We start from the raw sequence: 22,299 nt of genomic DNA, 5'->3' as shown, positions 1-22,299 counted from the left end.
TATATGCATTATAACTGTCTATGGAGGTGAATGTCAGCCCTTTTCTTGTAGTTATATATTAACTGAGACCTTTTAAAAGCAACTGTTTCTTCTAAAGTTATTTTTGAGCCACTTTTGACATATATAAATTTAAATATTTTCTTAGAATTAATATAGCCTATTATTTAGTAGTCAGTAAATTACATGTTAATTCTCTATCAGTTAAGCTAAGTGATGTACATATTACAGCTAAAATTGAAACATTCCCTGAAAATTAAAACGATTGAATATATTAACACAAAAGAAATTGTGAACTGATATTTAGTCTGAAGGCATATAGTTCACATGAGAGAACCAAATTTTCTCGACAGAACTCCTTCATGTGAATTAAAAATCAGTCCTGTAGTTGTGTTCAGAGAACATCAGCTACTGGTTTTCCTGCAGGTGTTAAACTCGTCAAAACCAGTGTTTCAGAGTTGTGCATTGTTAAAATGTATACTCCACAGTGATAAAATCTACTCTGTGAGCTTTTCTTGGACTGGTTGGAAAAAAATAGATTATTTAAACTCGCATGTCAGAGAATGCCATTATTACACATAATGGTCATTCACCGTATAGTTATATCAGTAAAGTAACTCTGCATATGTATCCCCAACTGGGTCAAGAAAAAGTGTAGTTACAAATGTTTAGCTGTATAGAATAATGGTCAGGATATGGATAATAAAAGTCTTCAGCAAAAGAAAGTAACTCCCATTTCCAATCCCAAGGGCCTTTTAGAGTAGGGGTCTCTCTTTCTGAAATTGGTCAGGCCTGCATATGGGGCAGAATATTCCCGTTATTGAAAAGCAAAATCTACAAAATATGCCTAAAGTCTTCTGATAATAAATGTCTTACTGTTCCTCCTCAAGTGAAAAAGTATTCTTCTTCCAATGATTTTGTTTTTGTATCCTTGACTGAAAATAGTTCATGTTTGTTAGCAGATGGCGGTTTTGAGCGATAGATAAGTCGTCTTCCCAGCTGAAGCAAAAGAAAAAATACTTTTTCACATAACCATTTTCTATTGAAGTATAACTAAAATACTAATATTAATGTGATATTTGCAACGAATAATAATATTTAGTAATAGTAAATAATCACAGTTACAGAGGGGTTGATAACCTAATGGGTGTCCAGCGTAAGCAATGTCCAGTAACAAGTGGAGCAGCATAGGATGCAGAAGACAGAGCAGTTAGGTGTTATGTGGAAGTGGGAGGACTTAGGTGAAGGCATCAGTTGGCTTCTGCTTCAGATGCAGTAAGCCTCGAAAAGCACCATGGCTGAAGCCAGCACTTCATTTCTCAGCTCTACCGTAGCTGGTTTCTCCTCCATTGGTTCGAAGAGATCACTTTCCTCTGCTAAGCACTAGTTGACTGGCATTTAAAAATCCTATTAAAAGCTTGAGAAAACCACGGTACTATCTTCTTAAGCACTAGTAATCCTGTCGGTTCCTGGAGGTGTTCCCATTGGGACAAGCTCAGGGATTCCCTGATGCATACAATTCATTCTCTCTGGGGCATAGAGTATCATACTCAGGTGTATCATACTCATTGTTATCTCAGGCTTTTTCCCCTCCTTTTTTGGGGGGGGGGAGGGTTCCCCTTTGTATCTGAATTTGTGTGAATTAAATGGATAAGAAAACTCTTAGATTTTATTAGACATGAAATTTGATGGAACATCTCCATTGTGTCTCAAAAGGGGCATCATCTCTGGGTGTGACTGTCCCCTGCATTGCAGAATGTTTGACATTCCTGGCTCCACGGAACTAAATAGCAATAGCAGTCTTCCCCCTCAGTATAACAACGGAAATTTCCCTAGGAGCCTAAAATCCTTGAATCCCTTTGCTAATGTCACATTTTTTTCGTCAGTGATCTCCTTTGATAACCTTTGTTATTAATTTCTCTTGAGTGTCCACTATGTGCCAGGCATTGGGAATACAGCGTTCATAAAACTTATTCCTGGTCTAGAAGGAAAGGTGGCTGTGTTAAGAAATAATCACTTTAATTTGGTGGGTTTAGTAAATGACCGTATAGACATGTAGCAGGGCGATTAAGTGGTTAATTCTCTCTTGGGAGAAGAGGACAAGTCAGGTCTTCATAGGTAGAGTTGAACTAGAGAGGTAGCAACCTTTTTAAAGATGAAATGCTTATCTAAATAAAATTAATCATCCCTTTTTGACATAGCACATTGTAGCAGTTACCATACTTGGGAACTTGAAGTGCTTTGCCTCGGAGGCTGACCATGAGCTGAGGTGCCCAGTAAGCGCTCACTCTCGGGTGGCCGTAACTGGTAGGAATCGATTTCCACATTAGCTTTGCAGGTAACTACGAAATTGCTTTCCTGGACTGTATTTCAGACTCTAACTCAGAGAAAGGTGAGGAATCATGGACCACATGCACTCAGTGACTGCCAGTCCTAAACCTCTTAGTGACCAGGTAATTGGGAAACATGAGGAACCTTGGCTTCAGATTAGATTCCGCTGCTAAATCTGAAGTGACTCTGAGTAAATTAGTTTCAGCCGTAAATGTCATTATTTTTACAGTGAGGATTAGAAGACCCAGTTGTATATATAATTCATTTACTGTTATTTTTTTAGCTCCCTAGTTGCGTGCACCTGGAGCTAAAGAAAAAGGTGAGCGAGGTTTCTTTTACTAAAAAGTGAGTCTAATGGAGAACTGTAGACCCAGTAATTTGAATTATTCTAAAAGTGGCAAGGCACCAGAGAGAGAGCAGTTGAAGCTATCAGCAGTCTTCCTGAAATTTTAACCTGGATAAATTAGATGAATTAGGTGTGTTGTTTTTACAGCACAGAGATCCTCACACATTTGATGTAGCTGGACCTGTTATGAACAAAACACAAACCTTTTTCTTTGGTTGGGCTACTGCCCTTTCCAGGGCGGCTTTTAGCCTTTCCTCCTGGTGTTTTTGTTTTTCTCTCATTTTCTCTTCACGTAGCCTGTCAAGAGGGCAAGACATTATTCTAATTATAAATCAGAGAAAGTAAAAAAGACATACATCATTATTATTTGGTAAAGAATTATCGAAATATTTTAAGGTCTCCTTTAAATGAAAATAATACTGCACCCATAATTACGAGTTTTAAATATTCAAATAAATACTTAAGAACCAATCCTTTTTTTGTTGTTGAAATGGGAAGAGAGTGCACGTCACCATTTTGGAAGAAAAATAAAATGTACCCAGATCTCTAACATAAACATGAATCACGTATAAGCACTCTCTCCATGCCGCATTGTACTGGGAAGGCTGTAATGATCATTGCCTCCAAGGTAGGATGTACGCAGAATCCTTACTGAAATCATTGTGGAACTCTAAACCAGTACCTTCCCTCTAAGGTCCCAAGCTAGGCGCAGATGTAGGGACATGGCTGGGCAGGGCTGGGGTGAGGTGGGGGTGTGTGCTCGGGGCGTGAGGCTCTTGGTAAAATTGTCTTGAGGAATGAAGGAGTTAATGACTAAATGCTGTGTGTCTAAGTGCTGGCCGTTAGGAACCGAGGAAACCCTCAGTACATGGCTCTGACTTTGAAATGGCTCTTTCACAGATGGAGTCTCCCTGTAGTTTTCCAACGAAGGGCCCTTAATTCTATATCGAGAGCCCTTCACAAGTACTGTTCTCCTTCCACATGGCAGCTCTTCGAAAATTTTCATATAAATGGTGAATATTCGCTCTGAATATTCACTCTTTCAAGCTAGGACCCCTTGCCCATCCGAAACTGGCATCTGCCCCTGGCAAACTCTTTCCTTCACAGTGCTCATTCTACCATTGCTAATGACACATTTATCCCATAAGAATATTGATGAATGTGTCTCCACACTAAAATAAGAGCTCTGTGAGCAGGGCAGGGCTGCATTTGGTTCCACTGGGTCTCTATATATGGCATATAATAGAGACTTGCCATATAACAGAGACCTGCTCAGTGTTTGTGGAATCCAAGCAAAAACAGCTTCTTGAGTCTTTCACTACATTTATATCTTAAGATAGTGGACAGTACTTTTGCCGTCGTTCTTTCTGTTTCATCCTCTCAATTGCTTCCACATTTTCTTTGGGAATGGATTCAATGAGATCACTCAGTTCCACCAGGCGAGACTCTACTTTCACCAGCTTTTGAATTGGGTTGAGGCTGCCAACCTCAGCATCTCCAATGCAGACTCTGTATACTTGATTAATCTTTTTACTGAGAGAGTCTATCAGTTTTTCCTGAGATTGAGAAGAAAAAGCAGAAAAGATAAAATTTTATCGCTATTGGCTTGTTCACTCAATAAATATAAAATTACTATATTATAATGAGAGCTCTTAGGTGCTACTAAATATTTCCTTTTTTGAAAGAAAGGTTTTAATACAATGTAGAACAGTGAGAAAAATGCAGCAGTGAGTTTATGTCATAATTTATAGTCAGATCATTACTATGGTAATGCCTTGTATTCTTTTTTAAATCAGTCTAGGTATAGAAAGCAATTTAATAGGACAGACTGTCTTTATGTTTGAATGTTTTTATGTATTTGATTCCCATTCAGGTATAAGTAATATAAACAATTTAAATCCCTTTTTTGCACTTAACTACTCTTAATTGCTAAAACTATAACTCTGTATGATAGTTATTTGCATTCATGCCTTATCTCCCCTTCTAGACTGTAAGCACCCGGAAGGCAGGAGCAATTTCTTATGTTTACACTTCTGTCTAAAGCAGTGCCTTGCACATAAGTATGCACTTAATAAATGTTTGCTGAATAAATGAATACATTCTCCCAGAAAAAAAAAAGTTACAAGCAAACAGATTCCTAGGCTGGCTTATAAAACCTTTTTGAGGAGTTCAATTCTCTGCATCGGGAAGCCGTTTTCTAGTCTAAGCAGAGGCTTAGGCCAAACCTTGCTGATCCCTGTACCTGGGCACTGCGCTGTTTTAACTGTTGGTAGAGATGCTTGAGCTTGTAGGTAACATGTTTCGGGACCATAAGCAAACTCTCTCTCTCCAGTGTGTACCGGGTATTCGCAGATAAAAGGATCTCAATAAACTGCTGGGCAAAGTAAATCGCTGTCCTGGTAGCATCCTGCCCCCATGCCTGCTTCTGCTCAAGAAGATGAGAATCACCATAAAGCCAAGGACAAATAACATTCAAGACAGATGTGGCTCCAAGAGCCATGGGAAACCCCTCCCGACCAGCTCCTTACAGAGCCATTAGCACTTAATTACAAGTCAAGATCTCTAACCAATCACTTACTTCAAATAGCTTGTCTTTCCCACCTTCTAGTTTTAACAAGCTTTCTGATGGCCCTATTTACTATAAAGTCCCCACTTTTTTTTTTCCTAAGTAACACTTCGTGTATTTTCTATTTAAATTTAAAAACATGCTTCCTTTAGAAAATTTGGAGAAATACAAAATAATATAAAAGGAAAAAGGAAAGTGAAAGTTCCATTTGCCATAAAGCTTTTTTCTCTAAATAACGTTTATTTTCCTTATTATAACACATTCCTTTTAGAAACTTTAGATATACAGACAATATAAAAGGAAAAAGAAACATTAACTAATCAAGGGGCTAAATATACATTCAATATGAAAAAAAATACTGCAGTGTGAGTCATTACAAATATATTCTGAGAAAATATCCTTAATATGTGCGTGATTAGAAGTTGATGGAAATTTTTGGAGGAGACCTCTTGAAGGCTTAGAAAGAGCTTTAGAGATGCATGGCAGCTACCTTTCCGGATGTCTTGTTTTCTTTTTAAGTTCCTGCAGTCAAACAGGAGAGGTAGAGACAAGGAGGGGTCCTAAGGTAATGAGCTAAGAACAGTATAAGAAATAGGATTGGGGAATGAGGTTAAAGAAAATACTCATGCATGAAAAAGACTGAGGGCCTGGCCCAGTTAAGCAGAAGGGCAAGGAGAAGGGAGCTCAAGGCACAGGCGTGCCCGTGACAGAAGGGTCAGTCCCATCCCTGGAGCTGCCACCAGATGGCAGGCTCCGCCCAGGACACCTCGGAGGAGGGGGCCGCCAAGAGAGGCTGCAAGAAGTGGGGGGAGCTGCTGCTTTGCGCTTGTGGTGGGTGGAAGGCAGACCACTGGATCAGTCCTCTAGATGCCCTCAGCAGTGAATGGGAAGTGATCGGCCAGAGCCGTGTTGAGGGGGAATAGTTGTATCCAAACTGGATCGGGAAAGAGGGAGCTGTCTAAATGACCTCTAAGCTCCCTTCCAGCTCAGGGATTCCGTGATTCTAGTCCATGTCACATTCCTCTGACCAAACAACTCTCCCGACTGAACCTGATCAGCCTCCCTGCGCCAAAGAACAGTAAAACCAGAGGTGAGGACATTCTGCAGGTTGAACAGTGGAAAAGCCTACAGTCCATTTCATGTTCAGTGAACAAACAACACGTATGACTCTCACGAACATAATGTGGAGAGAAAGAAACCCGACAAGGCAGGCGTATCACATGCTTCCATGTACATGAAGTTTAAAAATATGCAAGCTGATGGTGGGAGAAGTCAGGAGAGCAGTTTTCCTGGGTATGTGGTAGAGACGGGAAAGGGGCGTGTGGGAGGCTTCTGGGGGTGCTACAGTGGTGTGTTGGCCTTGAGGAAATTCCTTGAGAGAGAAACTGATGATTTGTGCGCTTTCCAGTGTTAGGTTATAGTTGAATTTTAAATTGTATTTTAAAAGTAAAATATTGAATCAAGGAAAAATATTTTTAGGTTAAGAGTGTGGAAGTTTTGAAAGAATAATATCTTCATTTTCTAGCTATAGCGCCAAAGTACACCTGTGATTTATGAAGGTCAGTACTGGGCACAGCTATGCTTATTTAGTGATAAAGGATTATGTTTTGCACATTTCAGTGTATGAAAAGAATGAGAGTGGGTAAGCAGGAAAATTCTTAGAAAAGAATGCTTTTCTCCTATCAATTTTCCTGCTCTGCTTCCTCTTCTCTGCCCCAGCATTTCCCATCTCTAGGAGACACTATGAGTTATTAGCCCATTTTCCCAGAGTGTATAATATACAAATGCCAATATCACAGTTGTGACCAAAATGTCATAGGTAGTCTTTTAAAAAGTAATTTTCAGGTCAGTTCTATCTTCTCCATTTAGGGATCTGGTTGCCTCAAAGTTGAAATGCCACTTTTTTTTTTGGTGATCCTAAATTTGGATGAAAGGGGCTTGGAGGGACACCACTAATATTTACCTGACATTTTTCATGTTAATCAGCTTCAGGATTATTTAAAACCAAATTGAAGGGTGGAAACAACCCAGATGGCCACAAACAGAGGAATAGATAAAGTGTGTGGTGTAAAAATACAATGGACTGTTGCTACTCAAGCATAAAAAGGAGTGAAATTCTGACCCATGCCGCAACATGGATGAACCTTCTGAAAACATGCTGAGTGAAAGAAGGCCAGATATTAACGAGGTACCTAAAATAAGCAAATTTACAGAGACGGAAAGTAGGACAGAGGTTACTAGAAGCTGACAGATGAAAGAATGGTGAATAATGGGGATGGTTTTTATTTAGGATGATGAAAAGGTTCTGGAAATAGTGATGATGGTTATGCACTATTGCAGGTGTACTTAATGCCACTAAAATGGTCACTAAATATTAAATGGTAAATTTTCTGTATGTTTTACCACAATTTTTTAAAAACCTGGTTTAAAAAAAACAGCTTTGAGGAACTGAGAGGTGGCTGTCATCACACCTCCTGCTCTACCGTATATGACCCCTCCCCTCCTAACTTGAGGTGCTGTCCCACCTAAGAAAGGTGTATTAGGAAGGAGCCAGAAACAATTTCGCTTTTTGTAACCCTGCCCACCTCCATCTTCTGATAGAGTTCTAAACCTACCTCTGTTTGAAAATTAAGTTCATAACCATAAATGCGATATTAGCCTCACATATGAGTTTTGAATTTTTATTTGGCATTTACAAGGAAACCAGTGTTAGCTGGAGTTTGGGTCTTAAAACTAGCCGAATCATTCATTCAACAACATTTATTGAGCACCTACTTTATAAGGACACTAAACTCAGCTAACTAGAAAGCGTAAGACAATCCCTGCCCTGGAGTTGACAGCCAGCTGAGAGATCAGCGTGTGAATTAGATGAGCTTGCCCGCCCATGGCACAGGGGCTCTGGTGATGGATCTGTGCAGGCCCCGAAGAGGCCACAACCTCTTACAGGCTCGGTCTGGGAAGATGTTCTATCCAGTGATGTTTCAGTGCTTCCTTTGGTAGGTAGTTTGCTTCTCACGTTAATACCAAAATGACTACAGGCAGTGAACAATTTCATGTGTGTAGTAATAGGTATACTGACTAAAAGAAATATATATATATATATATATATATATATATATGTGGGGAGTCCCGTCAGTGGTGCAGTGGAAACGAATCCAACTAGGAACTATGAGGTTGCGGGTTTGATCCTTGGCTCGCTCAGCGGGTTAAGGATCTGGCATTGTCGTGAGCTGTGGTATAGGTTGCAGACGTGGCTTGGATCCTGCGTTGCTGTGGCTGTGGTGTAGGCTGGCAGCTGTAGCTCTGATTGGACCCTGGCCTGGGAATCTCCATATGCTGAGGGTGCAGTCCTTTAAAAAAGCAAAAAAAAAAAAAAAAAGAAGTATATATAGGGGAGAATCTTGGCATTATACTTTGTAACATTTTAAGAGGACTCCAGTGCCAGTTTGAGTGTTTTCTATCTTCTATGTAAGTTAGCTGTTACCTATTGAGAGGGTGATTCCAAGCTGGTTTTCTGCCCCTGCAATCAACCTGGAACTTGTGTGGGTTTTTTCCCCAGTAAACAGGGAATGCAAATTATTATCATGAGCCAAACAAAATAAAATTAGTGTAGGCAAAGAGTGATTACCTGAGTATCTGAATTAAATTCTCCAAAACTAAATAGCCTGGACCTTAATTCCAGTTCTGCTGCTTTTTCCTCTTCTCTTAGACAGCTGGCCTTAAGCATTTCTTTGTGCTCCAAAAGAAACTCTATGCTGCTATTTCTATTGCAAAAGAAAGAGACGTTTGTCTGTAAATTTGTGGTTTAGTAAAATAAACCTTCAGTCAGGAGCTTCAACACTCCCTCCAGGTCATGTGTCAGCATCTTAAGTCTAGCATGCCCAAGTTAGAGACACTGACAGAGTACACACAACTTTGCAGCTAAATGAGAAAAACAAATGCACAAAAGCATTTTCATCAGGAAACATTTTCTCACCCCTCCTACTTTTATGGTTCCCTAGTCCCCCAAATACAGAGCAGCAGAGCTGAGGTGTCAGGAACCCTAGTTGTGCTGTGACCTGTCATGTCACTGTTCTCAAACCTGGCTGATGATCAGACTATCTGGGGAGCCACTAGGAAAAGTAGAGACTCCTGACTCCTCACCTAGAGATCCGGATATAGATCTTCTAGAGAGAATCTGACAGAGATCCCCTTTTCCCTGCCCAACCATGCCTACCCCACCCTCCCCAAATCATATTGTCAGGGTGGGCACAATGCACCCAGGACGGAGAGAGAGGAGGTAAGGATTACCAGGATCTAGTAGTCCAGTGGGTGGCTATAAGATTATGCTTTTTAGGTTCTTAACTTCTGAACAAGTGAAGTTGTTCCAAAGTTCAATGTAGTTTGACTTACTGTTTTAAAAGGTTGCCATCTTCTGGTCCAGAAAACTCTTCCCCAAAGGTTTTACACCTTTTTATGATGAGTAGGTATAAAGATCTATTTTCTCCAACTTTAAGCTATTTTCCAAAATTTTAATAATATACAATTTTAGAGTAGGAAGGAGTTTTCTGAGTCATCAAATCCAGCCTCCTTTCCAACAGAAACTCTTTATAATAATAGCTCTGCTGGATTGATATGTCCAGTATAAAATGATGTCATATTTACATGACAAAGAAACTTGCTCAGAGTCACAGCTAAGGAAAATGTGGTTTTTAGCAGTATCATCCAAAGCATGATTTGATTAGCCAGATGACAGCATAAAAACTGCATTGAACAAAAATTACTGCAGTAGGTGACATTTCAATCATTTTAAATCTTTTAAATTGTCTTTTATTATTTCTAGCTAGAAAATATTTTGACAAGTGAAAGGAAGTAGTGACGAAAGCTAAACTAAAGCCATTCTTTTCTGTGTAAATACAACTTCTACCTTTTACCCTCTGCAGTGTAAACTATTATGAATAAAAATCCCTTCCTAAATCCAGAGAGACCACAAGAAAGGGCCATACATAAATGAGTCAGACTCCATCTCTGGTTAGAAATAGATTCATAGAATAAGTCTATTTGTTTTTAATGACTTACATTTTATCTTGTATAAGTCTTTCTCTTTTATTTACATCTTCAAGATTTTCGTCTACATCTTGGGAATATTGTACCAAAGTAAGATTCTGCTCTTCCAGCTCTGTGAGGACTTGGAGTAACTCTTCTGGTTCTTTGAAATAAAGTTCTGGCTCCTAGTCAGTCAATATTGAAGAATATAATTCACTTTAAAATAGGCTGCTTAGGTACATGTGACTTAGCTAGGAAAACACAGGGTAAAGGAATACTGTTCCATTTGTGAGGGAGACGTGGGCGGAGAGTGACCAAGGAGCCTCTTGCCACGTGACAGATGGCCTTCAGGAAGAGAACATTTTGGGTGTTGGGGGAAGATGAAGCCTACCAGAGAAGGGGAAAAAGAAGAAGAGGGTGAGGAAAAGAGAAGAAAGAAGGGATGGAGCAGAAGAGGAGGCAAGGGCAGGAAAAAGGGAAAGGTGGGTCTAGGGGAAACGTAGAGGAGAAAGAATCCAAGAATGAGAAAGACAGGAGGATAAGTGGGGGTCGTTTTCTGCCCACATTTTAAGGATGTTCTATTTCCCAAAATGTTAAGTTTGTATTACTAAGTAAATACAATTTTAGAAAAGTGACTTGGATATTTGCACACCCATGTTCATCTTATTTGCTATACAGCCAAGAGGTGAAGCAGTCAGAATGTCCATCTGTGGCTGGATGGATAAAGAAGAGTGTGTTATATCCGTTCAGTCTTAAAAAAGGAGATCTTGTCATATGTGACAACATGGATGAACCCAGAGGACATGAGATGAAGCAAACTAAGCCAGTTACAAAAAGGTGTATGGCATAATTCCACGTTTATGAGGTATCTAATGTAGTCAAACTCTAAGAAACAGAAAGTAGAACAGTGGATGCCAGGGGCTAGAGGCTGTGGGCATAGGGGAGTTGTTCAGTGGGAGCAGAGTTTCAGTTTTTCAAGTTGAAAAATCTAGAGATCATTAAAAATGATTGTGGTTTTTTTCCATCGTAAAAGAAGACGATGACTTGGGTAAGGTATGTTAGATAATATGTGGATGGTATTCTTATGTGTTTTTTTCGTTCCTTTTGAGTTTTGCAGTTGTATTTAGGGTGGGATTAGCTCAAAGTCAGTCTTTAGCCATAAAGGGCTGTTTTGTCGAAGGTCAATTTATCTCACAGTCCAGCTATCCAGTATGTCTCAAGCTGCAGTAAGATGATAAGAAATCAGAAAATGTATTTTCCAGGAAGATTGTTGTTCAAGATCTCCCCTAAATTGTTACCTTCTTATAAAATGTCTGATGACTTTTTCATAAAATGATGACAGAGATGAACTACGTATTATAAATAACTGGAGAACAGTATCACAATCATACTTTCTTCTGGGAAATTCTGGAATATTTGGAATAGGACATTCTAATTTCAGAATAAGGAATGAGCATCTATACTTTTCATCAAACACAGTATTTAAATCAAGAAAGTTATTCGAGTTCCCACTGTGGCTCAGCAGATTAAGGAGCCGATGTTGTCTTTGTGAGGATGCGGGTTCAACGCCTGGCCTCGCTCAGTTGGTTAAGGATCTGGCATTGCCACAAGCTACTGTGTAGGTCACAGATCCAGGGCTGCTGTGGCTGTGGTGTAGGCGCTTCAACCCCTGGCCCCGGAACATCCATATGCTACAGGTGCGGCTGTAAAAAGGAAAAAAACCTGGGGGGAGGAAGGAAGGAAAAGCTATCTGGTTACTAGGTCAGCAAGGAAGGAAGGAAAGAAAGGGAGAAATCTGATTACCAGACCGTAGTCCATATCATCATCTAAAAGGAAGTCCAAACTGTCTTCTGAACTGATACTTTCAGCTTGGCTGTAAAAGAATAAAGAAAAAGGGAGTTCCCATCGTGGCGCAGTGGTTAACGAATCCGACTAGGAACCATGAGCTTGCGGGTTCGGTCCCTGCCCTTGCTCAGTGGGTTAACGATCCGGCGTTGCCGTGAGCTGTGGTGTAGGTTGCAGACATGGCTCGGATCCCGCGTTGCTGTGGCTCTGGCGTAGGCCGGAGGCTACAGCTCCGATTCGACCCCTAGCCTGGGAACCTCCATATGCCGCGGGTGCGGCCCAAGAAATAGCAACAACAACAACAACAACAAAAAAGACAAAAGACAAAAAAAAAAAGAATAAAGAAAAAGAAAATGCCTGATTTCTGCGCCATTTTCTGTCAACAGATTGACTTACATTTCTAAATTGTCTTTGGAACCTAACTGTATTTTCAAACGCCTGTATATCCTCTTAGGGAACTGCTGATTGCAGGAATCCCTGACCACAAGGACGGGCCGCGCCACATGATAGCAATTATTGAGGTGCATCTATAAAGGAAGGTAAATTTTTTTGCTTTTTTGCTTTTTAGGGCTGCAGGTGTGGCCTATGGAAGTTCCCAAGCTAGGCCGGCCTACACCACAACCACAGCAATTCGGGATCCGAGCCACATCTAATTATGAAAAATATCCAAATCCCAAAAGGTTACATACTGTATGGTTCCATTTATATAAAATTCTTTTTTTTTTTTTTTTGTCTTTCTAGGGCCACACCCATGGCATATGGAGGTTCCCAGGCCAGGGATCCAATCAGAGCTGCAGCTGCCAGCCTACACCACAGCCACAGCAATTCGGAATCCGAGCCACATCTAATTATGAAAAATATCCAAATCCCAAAAGGTTACATACTGTATGGTTTCATTTATATAAAATTCTTTTTTTTTTTTTTGTCTTTCTAGGGCCACACCCGTGGCATATGGATCCCATCCCCAGGCCAGGGATCCAATCAGAGCTGCAGCTGCCAGCCTACACCACAGCCACAGCAACTTGGGATCTGAGCCGCATCTGTGACCTATACCACAGCTCACAGCTACGCTGGATCCTTAACCCACTGAGCGAGGCCAGGGATCGAATCCGCAATCTCATGGATCCTAGTTGGATTTGTTAACCACTGAGCCACAACGGGAACTCCTATATAAAATTCTTGAAGTGCCAAAAGTCACAGAAATGGAGAACAGATCAATGGTTGCCAAGAGTTGGGGGGAGGTGGGTCAAGGGAAGCGGATGTGACCTGAATAGGGACAACATGAAGAATCCTCTGTTTGATTGTCTCTTGCCTCTCTTGTCAGCATCCTGGTTGTGATACTGTGTTTATACTACAGTTTTGCTGAGGTGTTACCATTGGGGGAAACTGGGTAAAGGGACCTCACTGTATTTTTTCTTAGAATTGCATGTGAGTCTACAATTATCCCAAAATGAAAAATTAAAAACACAACAAAATAGTGACTCCCAAATGCCACAGAAGGGCCCCTGGATTTAGAGCACAGGCAAAAGCCTTTGCAGTCCTATTGCAGCAAGATTCTAACTGACAAAGGCCTTTAAATCTAGGCTCGTTTTTTCTTTGGCAATCCCTAAAACTTTAGACAGCTTTTTTGTCTTTGCTTCTCAACAATTCCTCGAGCAGACGTTCCCATCTCAGATTTTTTCCTAGGACATGTTTATTTGCCTTCTCACTCTTGCCTCTCTCTTAAGTGGCTCTCTCTCGAGTATCAGACATAAGAGACATGGATGGGAAAATCATGTCTCAATCAGATCTTTGCCAGTAAGTCTGAGTCAGAAAGGGCCTTTGTTTCTCAAATAATCTTACTACGTGGGATCCAGAAGTAGTTGGCTTTTATAATCCTTGAGAGTGTGTGTTTCTGGATTCTCATGCCTCTTTCACTTCTTTGGAAAACCAGCCAATCTTTGCTGAACTCATCTCTTTCTTGTACTTCCTTGCTAAGAGTGGAGTTGTGCAAGTACCTGCTTCCTTAGCATCAATCAGCAGAGTAGGTCATAAACAATTGGGTGGTGGATTCCCACAGGCAAGGACCCAAGATGCAGGGCGCAGGCACTTCTTGCCAGGAGCAGTTACAGGCCCTCATCAAAGGATTCGGGGAGGCCTGTGAGAGCTCAGCCCCCTCAGGAGCACACAGAAATGGCAACCACACCCTCTGGCATCCATTAAGGTGGGTGTGGAGACGTGGTATGCATGTGGAGGAAAGGCTAAAAGAGATATTTGCCCAAAAAACATTGTTTCCAAGAGAGCTGATCAAGTATGTACTGTACTTTGATAAGGACGATTTCTTGTCCTCCAGAGTGAGAGTGGTCCTCTTGCGTGGTTTTCCTGTTCACAGTGTCCAGGCGAAGCCCGCGTCATCGGTGACGGTGGAGGTGAAAAGAAATGACATGCAATTAGAAATGACTCCTTGTTGTTGGGTGTGCGATATTCGTTTTTTTCTGCAGCCATATGCCCTTCACTTTTTAAAAATAATTATTAGAATAATAATTATATAGCAAACATAGTTCTTCTATTCTACTGAAACTAGGTTCTAAGCATAAGAATAAGATCAAAGGACACAATGAACTCTGCAGAACAGATACTGACTCACAGACTTTGAAAAACTTATGGTTTCCAAATGAGACAGGTTGGGAGGTGGGGGATGCACTGAGGGTTTGGGATGGACATGCTGTAAGATTTGGTTGTGATGATTGCTGTACACCTATAAATTAATAAAATTCACAGAGTAATTGAAAAAAGAATCAAATCAAAGGCACTGTCTTTTTTTGGGGGGGGGGTGCTTGTTATCAGAAACATGGCACAACTGTTAAAGCTTACACGTCAGGGTCATAAATTGTGAAATATCAATCATGGTTCTGGAGTTCCCTTGTGGTGCAGTGGGTTAAGGATCTGGTGTTGTCACCACAGCAGCTCATGCATATTTCTAATCACAGATTAAAAAAAAAATCAAGGTATAAAACAAAAATGATGAACTTCAATCATTACATCTTGTGGGGAGAGCTACCATAGTCCCAGACAAGTCACCCACATACTCATTCCCCTGCCACCTGTCTGCACTTGTTCTCCCACACCAATGTCTGGGCCTGACCCTGGTCTGACAGTGAGAAGAGGGTAAAAGCAGTCTTGAATCTTGGCATCCAGCGGCCCCCAAATCCCTGCAGGCCATGCTTCCTCATGTGACTTCCGGTCACCCTTTCTGCTATTCTGTCTTAAAACCACGGCTGGCCTCACTTTCCCCACTTCCTACCTGGCAAGCTCCTACTTATTCTTCAAAACCCAGCTCAAATGTGACCTTCTCTTAAAGACTCTGCTAAATGCCTCAGGCAGAGATTGCATTTTTGGCTTTTGCCCCCAGGGCCCTCGCCACCACTGCTCTATCACTGGTCCCATTGGATTGTGTTGTGTAGCTCCAGGCTGCAGAACTATGTCCTGTTTATCTTTGTGTACTCAGAGTCTTGAAAAGTACCTGATACCATTGGATGCCTCCACTTACTATTTGGTGAGTGGGAGAAGGAAGGAAAGAAAATGATGAAGAACCAATATATTCCACCACCACCGTCAATCAACATCTTAGCTCTCAAGCTGATACTGGAACACATGTTCCTAAAAAGTCTCTTGTTACGGGATGTTATTTAAGCTAACTGACTTCTGTATTCAAGATGTTAAAGAGAAGAGAACACTGTTCCCACCACCTACTCCCCGTCTCTCCCCCACACCCTACTCCAGATGCTCTAACAAGCAAAGTAATGTGTCTTAATTTGGGTCCAATGTGGCCTCATCATCCAAAGGAATTCACTTTCTCAATCAGCTGGCCAAGTGTACTTATACCAGGGTTGTTTGGGCAGGAAAATTGCACTGTTGAGCTTTCCCCCCACCACGAAATGCCTCTAATGGTTTATAGCAGGATAAAGGAGAAAAGGAGTTCCCAGAAGTCAGCCTGCATGGGGTGGGGGTGTGTCACAGACTCGGAATGACTACAGGGCAGGGCAGGTCGAAGGGGTTCAGAGTTGATTATGGGCATGGCAGAGTTTCCTCGGTGTCCCCAGTTACTTCCCGGGGTCACTGGACAATGGCAGTCACCTGGTTGCCATTGACCCAGTTCTTGGGGCCTGGGAATGGGTCCGTCACCCGCAAATGCAGGCCTGAGCCAGAGGAAGGAGGACGTCCAGCCAGGAGTGTTCCTGCCAGCTAGGGACAACCAGGTCCTCTGCCCTGACTTCTCTGCCTATTTTGTCCATTCGCCTATCTCTCTGAGTTGTATAATTATGTCAAGGAAGTGAGGAATCGAACTCCTAGCTGCACAAGATGAAGGGTGATGTGGACCCTCTGTTTTCCAGGTTGGCTTATAAGTCTTGGGTCCTCCCTTCAAGCTGGGCCCCTTCTCTGGCTTTACTTTGGGGAGGGAAGTCCCCCATTTCCAGTATTACCTTGGCTGCCTCTTCCCAGAGAAGAGTCTTCTGAAAATGATGTCCCCCTGGACTCTTCCATGCTGCCCTCTTTTCTCCTTGCGCTTAATTCTAGAGTGGAAAATAAAGGAATCGGGGGCAGGGAACACTTCTGAGAATGAGAGCTGTCTTTCGGGGTGATGGTAGGGTTGTTAGGAAAACTTCCAGGGATAGAAATGCAAGGTGGGGACATGGTAACCAGCAAACATATTATGCAGATGGCCAGGGCTGGTCTCTGGAGCACACAGGATGGATGGAAACAGACCAAGAGGCCCTGAGGAGGTCTCTCTCCCACCTCAGTCTGTCAGGACCTCTCAAATCCCAGTGTTCGCCATTCAGGCCTCTGGACCGACACTTGCTGCTGTGTGAGCAGCCTCTAGTTAGATGACAAGTCTAGGAGCCCCAAATCGTAAGCTGTTAGATGCAGATGCTTCCCAGGTTTCCTTTCCATGTGTTTCCTCTCTTGTCAAACGTCATGTTGAGTTTAACCCAGTGTCACCACTGCGCTTGATCCTTGCAGGACCTGATGTAGTCACACTCAGCTTAGTGAGCGGCCGCAGGGAGCTGAGCTAGGGCAGCCATCCCTGGTGGGCTGCTAAGCGCTTAACGACTGGCTCTCCGGAGAAAAGATTCTCCTTAATGTAATTTGCCTATTTCGGCGGTGTACATGCTCTCACCCAGAGGCTCAGGAACCCTCTCTGGGTGTGGCCCCCTCCATTCCATTAATCTCTGGAAACTCCAGCCCCCATGGCCTCCCTTCCCTCGGCTCTGTCTTTCAATCCATGGGGGCCCCTGAGCACCCGGCTCCACGCTGTACCCTGGAAATGCTCTCAGGCTGTGCACTGGGCCCAACTGTTTACTTCCCCTCTCTCGGGATGACTTTGCTTTGCTCCTTGTTGTTCGATGACCAAAAACTGTTCCTTCATGTATTTTTCGGGCAAGACAGTGTGTCTGGTCCTCGTTACCCGCATGTTGCTGAAAGTGTAAGTCTTCTGTTTGTGACCCTGCATTCATCACTTACCAAAGTTTTACGTTTAATAGGATCTATTTCTGGACCATCGAGCTGACTTCCTAAGGCCAGTACCACACTGTTTTAATTTCTGAGATTGTGACAGTATGTTATACAGCATCTTAAAGGATAAGCAACACCCCCCCCATTACCTTATTTTGGAAGTATTTGTTTATCTTTCTACATGAACCTCAGAGTCATTGTGCAAGGTTCTCCCAAACCCAGCACCCAACTCCCTGACACATTTTTGGTAATGTTTTAATTATAATTCCATAAAGCTTATACGTAATTTCAGAAAAATTGACAGCTTTACAAAATCCATCCTCCTATCTCAAAGCATGATGTCTGTGTCCTGTACAGCACAGGAAACCGTATCCAGTCTCGAGGTAGAACCTAAGGGAAGGTAGTGTGAGAAAAAGAGTGTGTCTGATGTGTGACTGGGTCCCAATGCTGTACCTCAGGAATTAACGCAATGCGGTGAGTCAGCTGTGCTCTAATAGAATTTTTAAAAACTGATGCATATGTTAAATCTTCTGGTCACACACTTGATACTGTTGTTTTCTTGGTTTTCCTTTCCTTGTGTATTTTCTAATTAATAAAGTCAATCTATTTAACTTAATATGTTAGGTTAATAAAGTATAATTGACTTTGTGTCTGTTTATAGAATGCTTTAAGTCAAGTTGTTTTTCAGGATTTTTATTGGGGACAGGTTTGATGGTATGCTATCATTATCTACAAATCATACATTTTGTGTTTCACCATGTATATCTTTGTATTGCTTTGTATCTGAAATTAACCTGAGTTTCCAAATCAATAATATTATGTCAGAGACAGTGGGATAGTGGGATTGTTCAGGTTCTGCTAAAAATAAAAATTCTAGGAGTTCCCACTGTGGTGCAGTGGGCTAAGTATCCAGCTGAAGTGGCTCAGGTCCCTGTGGAGGTGCTGATTTGAACCCTGGCCCAGCGCAATGGGTTAAGGCTCTGGCATTGCCACGGCTGTGGTGAGGGTCACAGCTGCAGCTCAGATTCCATCACTGACCTGGGAACTTCCATATGCCTTGGGTGTGGCCTTAAAAAAATAAAAATAAAAATTCTATTTAATAAAAATACAAATTATGGAAGCAGAGTATTTTAGAATTAGAGATTATTTATTTATTTATTTTTTGTCCTTTGAGGGCCACACCTGTGGCATATGGAGGTTCCCAGGCGAGGGGTCTAATTCGGAGCTACAGCTGCCGGCCTATGCCAGAGCCACAGCAATGCCAGATCTGAGCTGTGTCTGTGACCTACACCACAGCTCACGGCAACGCCGGATCCTTAACCCACTGAATGAGGCCAGGGATCGAACCCTCAACCCCTTGGTTCCTAGTAGGATTTGTCTCTGCTGCGCCACAACGGGAACTCCAGAATTAGGGATGTTTACTTAACTGAAATTCAGACTATGGAACTTACTTGTTATTATACTTGGAAGCATGGCATTCACATTTTCTTTACTCTTCGACACCCTTTTCATTGCTTGCTGGATTTGCCATTGTTTTGGAGACAATTTCAGCAGAAAAAATCCATATTTCATGTACTCTCTAAGAAGGAATTCTGTCTTTGCTATTTCACTGCTCGAAAGAAATAAAGATATAATTAGATATACCTGTGTGAAAGCATGTTCTTTTTCTAAAAAGGTCTTACAGAATTCATTCTCTTCATCATGTATTTGAATAATAATTTGCGAAACAAATATTGTAAATATGGCCATAAAAACATGGGCTTTAATAAGCTATGAGATGAGACGCAAGAAACCCGTAGGAATGTTTTTTGAATAAAAATGCCCAGGGATACGCACACCTGGAATAGATTGAAGATCCTGTTACCGGGCAAGGACTCACTGCCCAAAGCGCATAGATACCAACACCACGGCACTGGCTTCTGAGAAAGAAAGGGCTTTGTTGAGAAGTCGGCAGGCCAGGGGACAGATTTGAGAGCCTTGCCTGGCTTCCTGCTGGTTGACCTCTCAGTAATAATTGGAAATAATTTTGGTGACCACGAAGGGACATAGGTCTTGTGACCGCCTGCCTGAGGCGCCGTAGCCCCCAGCACAGCATGTTGCCTTTGCCGCCGACCCAGAGTGGCCACCTAGACTCAGTTAGTCTGGAGGGTGACCTGTCAGCTTCCTGCCTCCCTGGTGCTTCAGGCTCCTTGGTGCTACCTTCCCTTGTGAGAAAAGCAGCAGCTCCTGGATCCAACATCTTTTGGGTAAGTAATCTTGTTAAAATGCACTTGTCCTGTCTAATAATCAGCATTGTGGGTTAGAGGCCTACCCTGGGGAGACGGGCTGGGTTGGAGTCCCACCCCGAGGGAGACAAATGTAAAAGCTTCTGGCAGCTGAGGGCCTCAGAGGATGGGGTGAGAGTCTCAGGTCTCTGGATTCTGTTGTTTGTCTACGTCTGTTTTATTTGTTAGGACTGGCTGATGGGGCTTGGATTTTGGATGACTGCAGCAAAGCTTTATGACACCAGCCATTAATGAGGGCCTTCTGACTCAGGAGATAAGACATTGCTCCCTGCAAGACACGTTGCCCTACGGGGCTGTGGGTGTTTTCCACACCCATGCCTGATGTGACCGCCTGAACGTATTGAGACAGGTGGGTGTTCTTAATGGAACCAGCCCTGAGCACCTTGTTGGGGGGAGAGGGTAAAGGAGAAAGGAGGGCGTGTAAAGCAGGCACACCCTCCACCCCAGAAGGACATAACATGTGCTTCGGGTGAAAGGCCATCTATACAGTTGGACACATTTTGGTTTTTTTCTCCTTGAGAATTTTAATCCTCATTTGTATGAACCAGACTAGCAGGGAGTTAGCATTGAGTTGCTTTTAAGTGTGCATATATATATATATATGGACATGGATATGTATGTATATTCAAAAGGAAAATTCGCCCAGAGAAACAAGTGGTGGTGGTGATGCTATGGGCCATGGGCCACATGGAGGCCTTGGGCGGAATGGTTTCTACCTGGAAATTGCCCAGATGTCTGTCATCTCCACGGGGGAGGTGAAAGATTTTGGGCCATCTACTAGGAAGAGCGAACCCCAACCCGCTCAGAAAGGAAGTGAGTGCTTGGGCATTTTAATCCAGAGCTTCCTGAACTCCTCTCTCCCGTTCAGCTCTGAGCCTAAGACAGCATCCTCATTTCACTTTCTCCCGCGTGACGCAGTCACCTCTTCCACCCTCCTTATCGGCTAAGTTTTCCGAGCTGGTGCCTGCCGCCAGCACGTGGGGGAAAACTCTCCATCAGGAGCCTCGGGCCAAATTGGCTACCGTCTTGGAATTGCCGGGACAGATCCCTTGGCAGCAGGTAGCACGTGTGATTTTCAGGCCGCGGTTCTTGGCAGTCACCTGTGATGGAAAGCGTTTCCATGTCCCCCCTAAGGGACCCTCACATCCACGCCGGGCATCTGATTCCTCAGTGGCTTCTCCAGGGAATTCCCACAACCAAGCTGTGAATAGTCGCTACTGCATTCGCTTGCTTCTTTCCAGAAACCAAACTAGGAGATGCAATGGGTTCCTAAGCCGTAAGATTCTTGCTTTCTCTCTCATACCTTTTGAGGCTGTTTAAGTTCCCTCTGCTATTTGCAGGAGTGAAGGAAGGCCATTTTCTAGAGGTCTGCAGCCCATAGACTATGCTCAGGTCTTGGGTTTGACGCCTGAGGTACTGACTAAGCCTTTGACTTAGGAGTTGCTTGCTAGCACATTCTTTCCAAATGCCCATTTTCAGAGGGGCCAGCTAACTCCTCAGAACACTGAGGTGGAAAGTAGTTGAGGGGGCAAGACTCGCGTGTGCTCAGGTGCTTCCTACAAAGGGATAACATGGGCTCCGAGCCACAGATTGGCCAGCCCTGGTGATGGGCTTCCTCTCCCACGAACGCGAGGGTTTTCCAGGTGCAGCCAGCAGTGCAGCCTCCCGCAGGCCTCCAGTCCCTGCACAACAGGCCTCATCTGTGGAAGCTGGGAAGAGGCGGCAGGCATTTGCTAACAGCAGTTGTTCCGGACTCTTCCATGTTTTTGCTGGCCAGGAAGTAAAGGACTTTGAGCACATGGGTGCAGGAAGCCTGCTCAGCTAAGGGCAGAGCTCCCATGTCACAGAGGGCTGGTTTTCCTCCAGAGGAGGGACTCCCCCACGGAGACCCCTTGGCTGTCCTCCCACCAGCTCTGCCTTGCCCTGTGGTCATCGCTTTTCCTCAGATGGAGAGAAAGCAGGTACAAGTTTTTCTAATGTCTTTTGTAAGCTTTTCGGCAGTGAAACCAAATGGGGTCTTTATACCACGAGTCGAATTTGCAGAAGAGATGTGGAATTCGGGTTCAGAGGGTAGATCCTCCAAAGAGCCTGTCTTGGCTGAATCAGAGCCTAATGATGATCTCGAGTGAATGCCCCACCGTGTGCAGGGGAAACTCGCGCATGTAGTGCCGAGGCCTCCACCGACAATCCTCCTTAGAGCCAGGGCCGGCCCGGCCTCCTGCCCTCCTTACCAGGCAGTCAGAAGGGATTGGACTCCCCTCCCCATACCCACCCGGATATTCAGCTCCATCCAGGGGGGCTCTCTGGCTCAGGTGATATCCCTTGAGGCACATTCCTGCTTCAATCAGATGACCATTCAGGGGGTTTGTATCTGTGCACTCCCCACTTTTCTAGCTCTGATCTAGATACCT

General features: G+C 43.1%; 1 protein-coding gene across 1 annotated transcript in view; it reads right to left on the bottom strand.

Annotated features, from left to right (window-relative positions):
- Positions 1-113: 113 nt before the first annotated feature.
- Positions 114-22,299, bottom strand: part of CCDC38 (coiled-coil domain containing 38) — a 34,970-nt gene continuing 12,784 nt past the window's right edge. The window contains exons 5-13 of the mRNA XM_047785799.1: positions 19,055-19,212; positions 16,574-16,663; positions 14,414-14,471; positions 12,069-12,138; positions 10,299-10,450; positions 8,869-9,004; positions 4,025-4,230; positions 2,878-2,971; positions 114-996 (exon numbers count right to left, since the gene is read on the bottom strand). Of these exons, the coding sequence (XP_047641755.1) occupies positions 883-996; positions 2,878-2,971; positions 4,025-4,230; positions 8,869-9,004; positions 10,299-10,450; positions 12,069-12,138; positions 14,414-14,471; positions 16,574-16,663; positions 19,055-19,212 (1,078 nt within the window). The 3' untranslated portion in view covers positions 114-882. The remainder of the gene's footprint in view (positions 997-2,877; positions 2,972-4,024; positions 4,231-8,868; positions 9,005-10,298; positions 10,451-12,068; positions 12,139-14,413; positions 14,472-16,573; positions 16,664-19,054; positions 19,213-22,299) is intronic.

The sequence above is a fragment of the Phacochoerus africanus genome, chromosome 7 (assembly GCF_016906955.1).
Source record: "Phacochoerus africanus isolate WHEZ1 chromosome 7, ROS_Pafr_v1, whole genome shotgun sequence".
Lineage (NCBI taxonomy): Eukaryota > Metazoa > Chordata > Mammalia > Artiodactyla > Suidae > Phacochoerus > Phacochoerus africanus.
The sequence above is the reverse complement of the archived record's forward strand: the minus strand, read 5'-3'. Positions and strand labels throughout refer to the sequence as shown.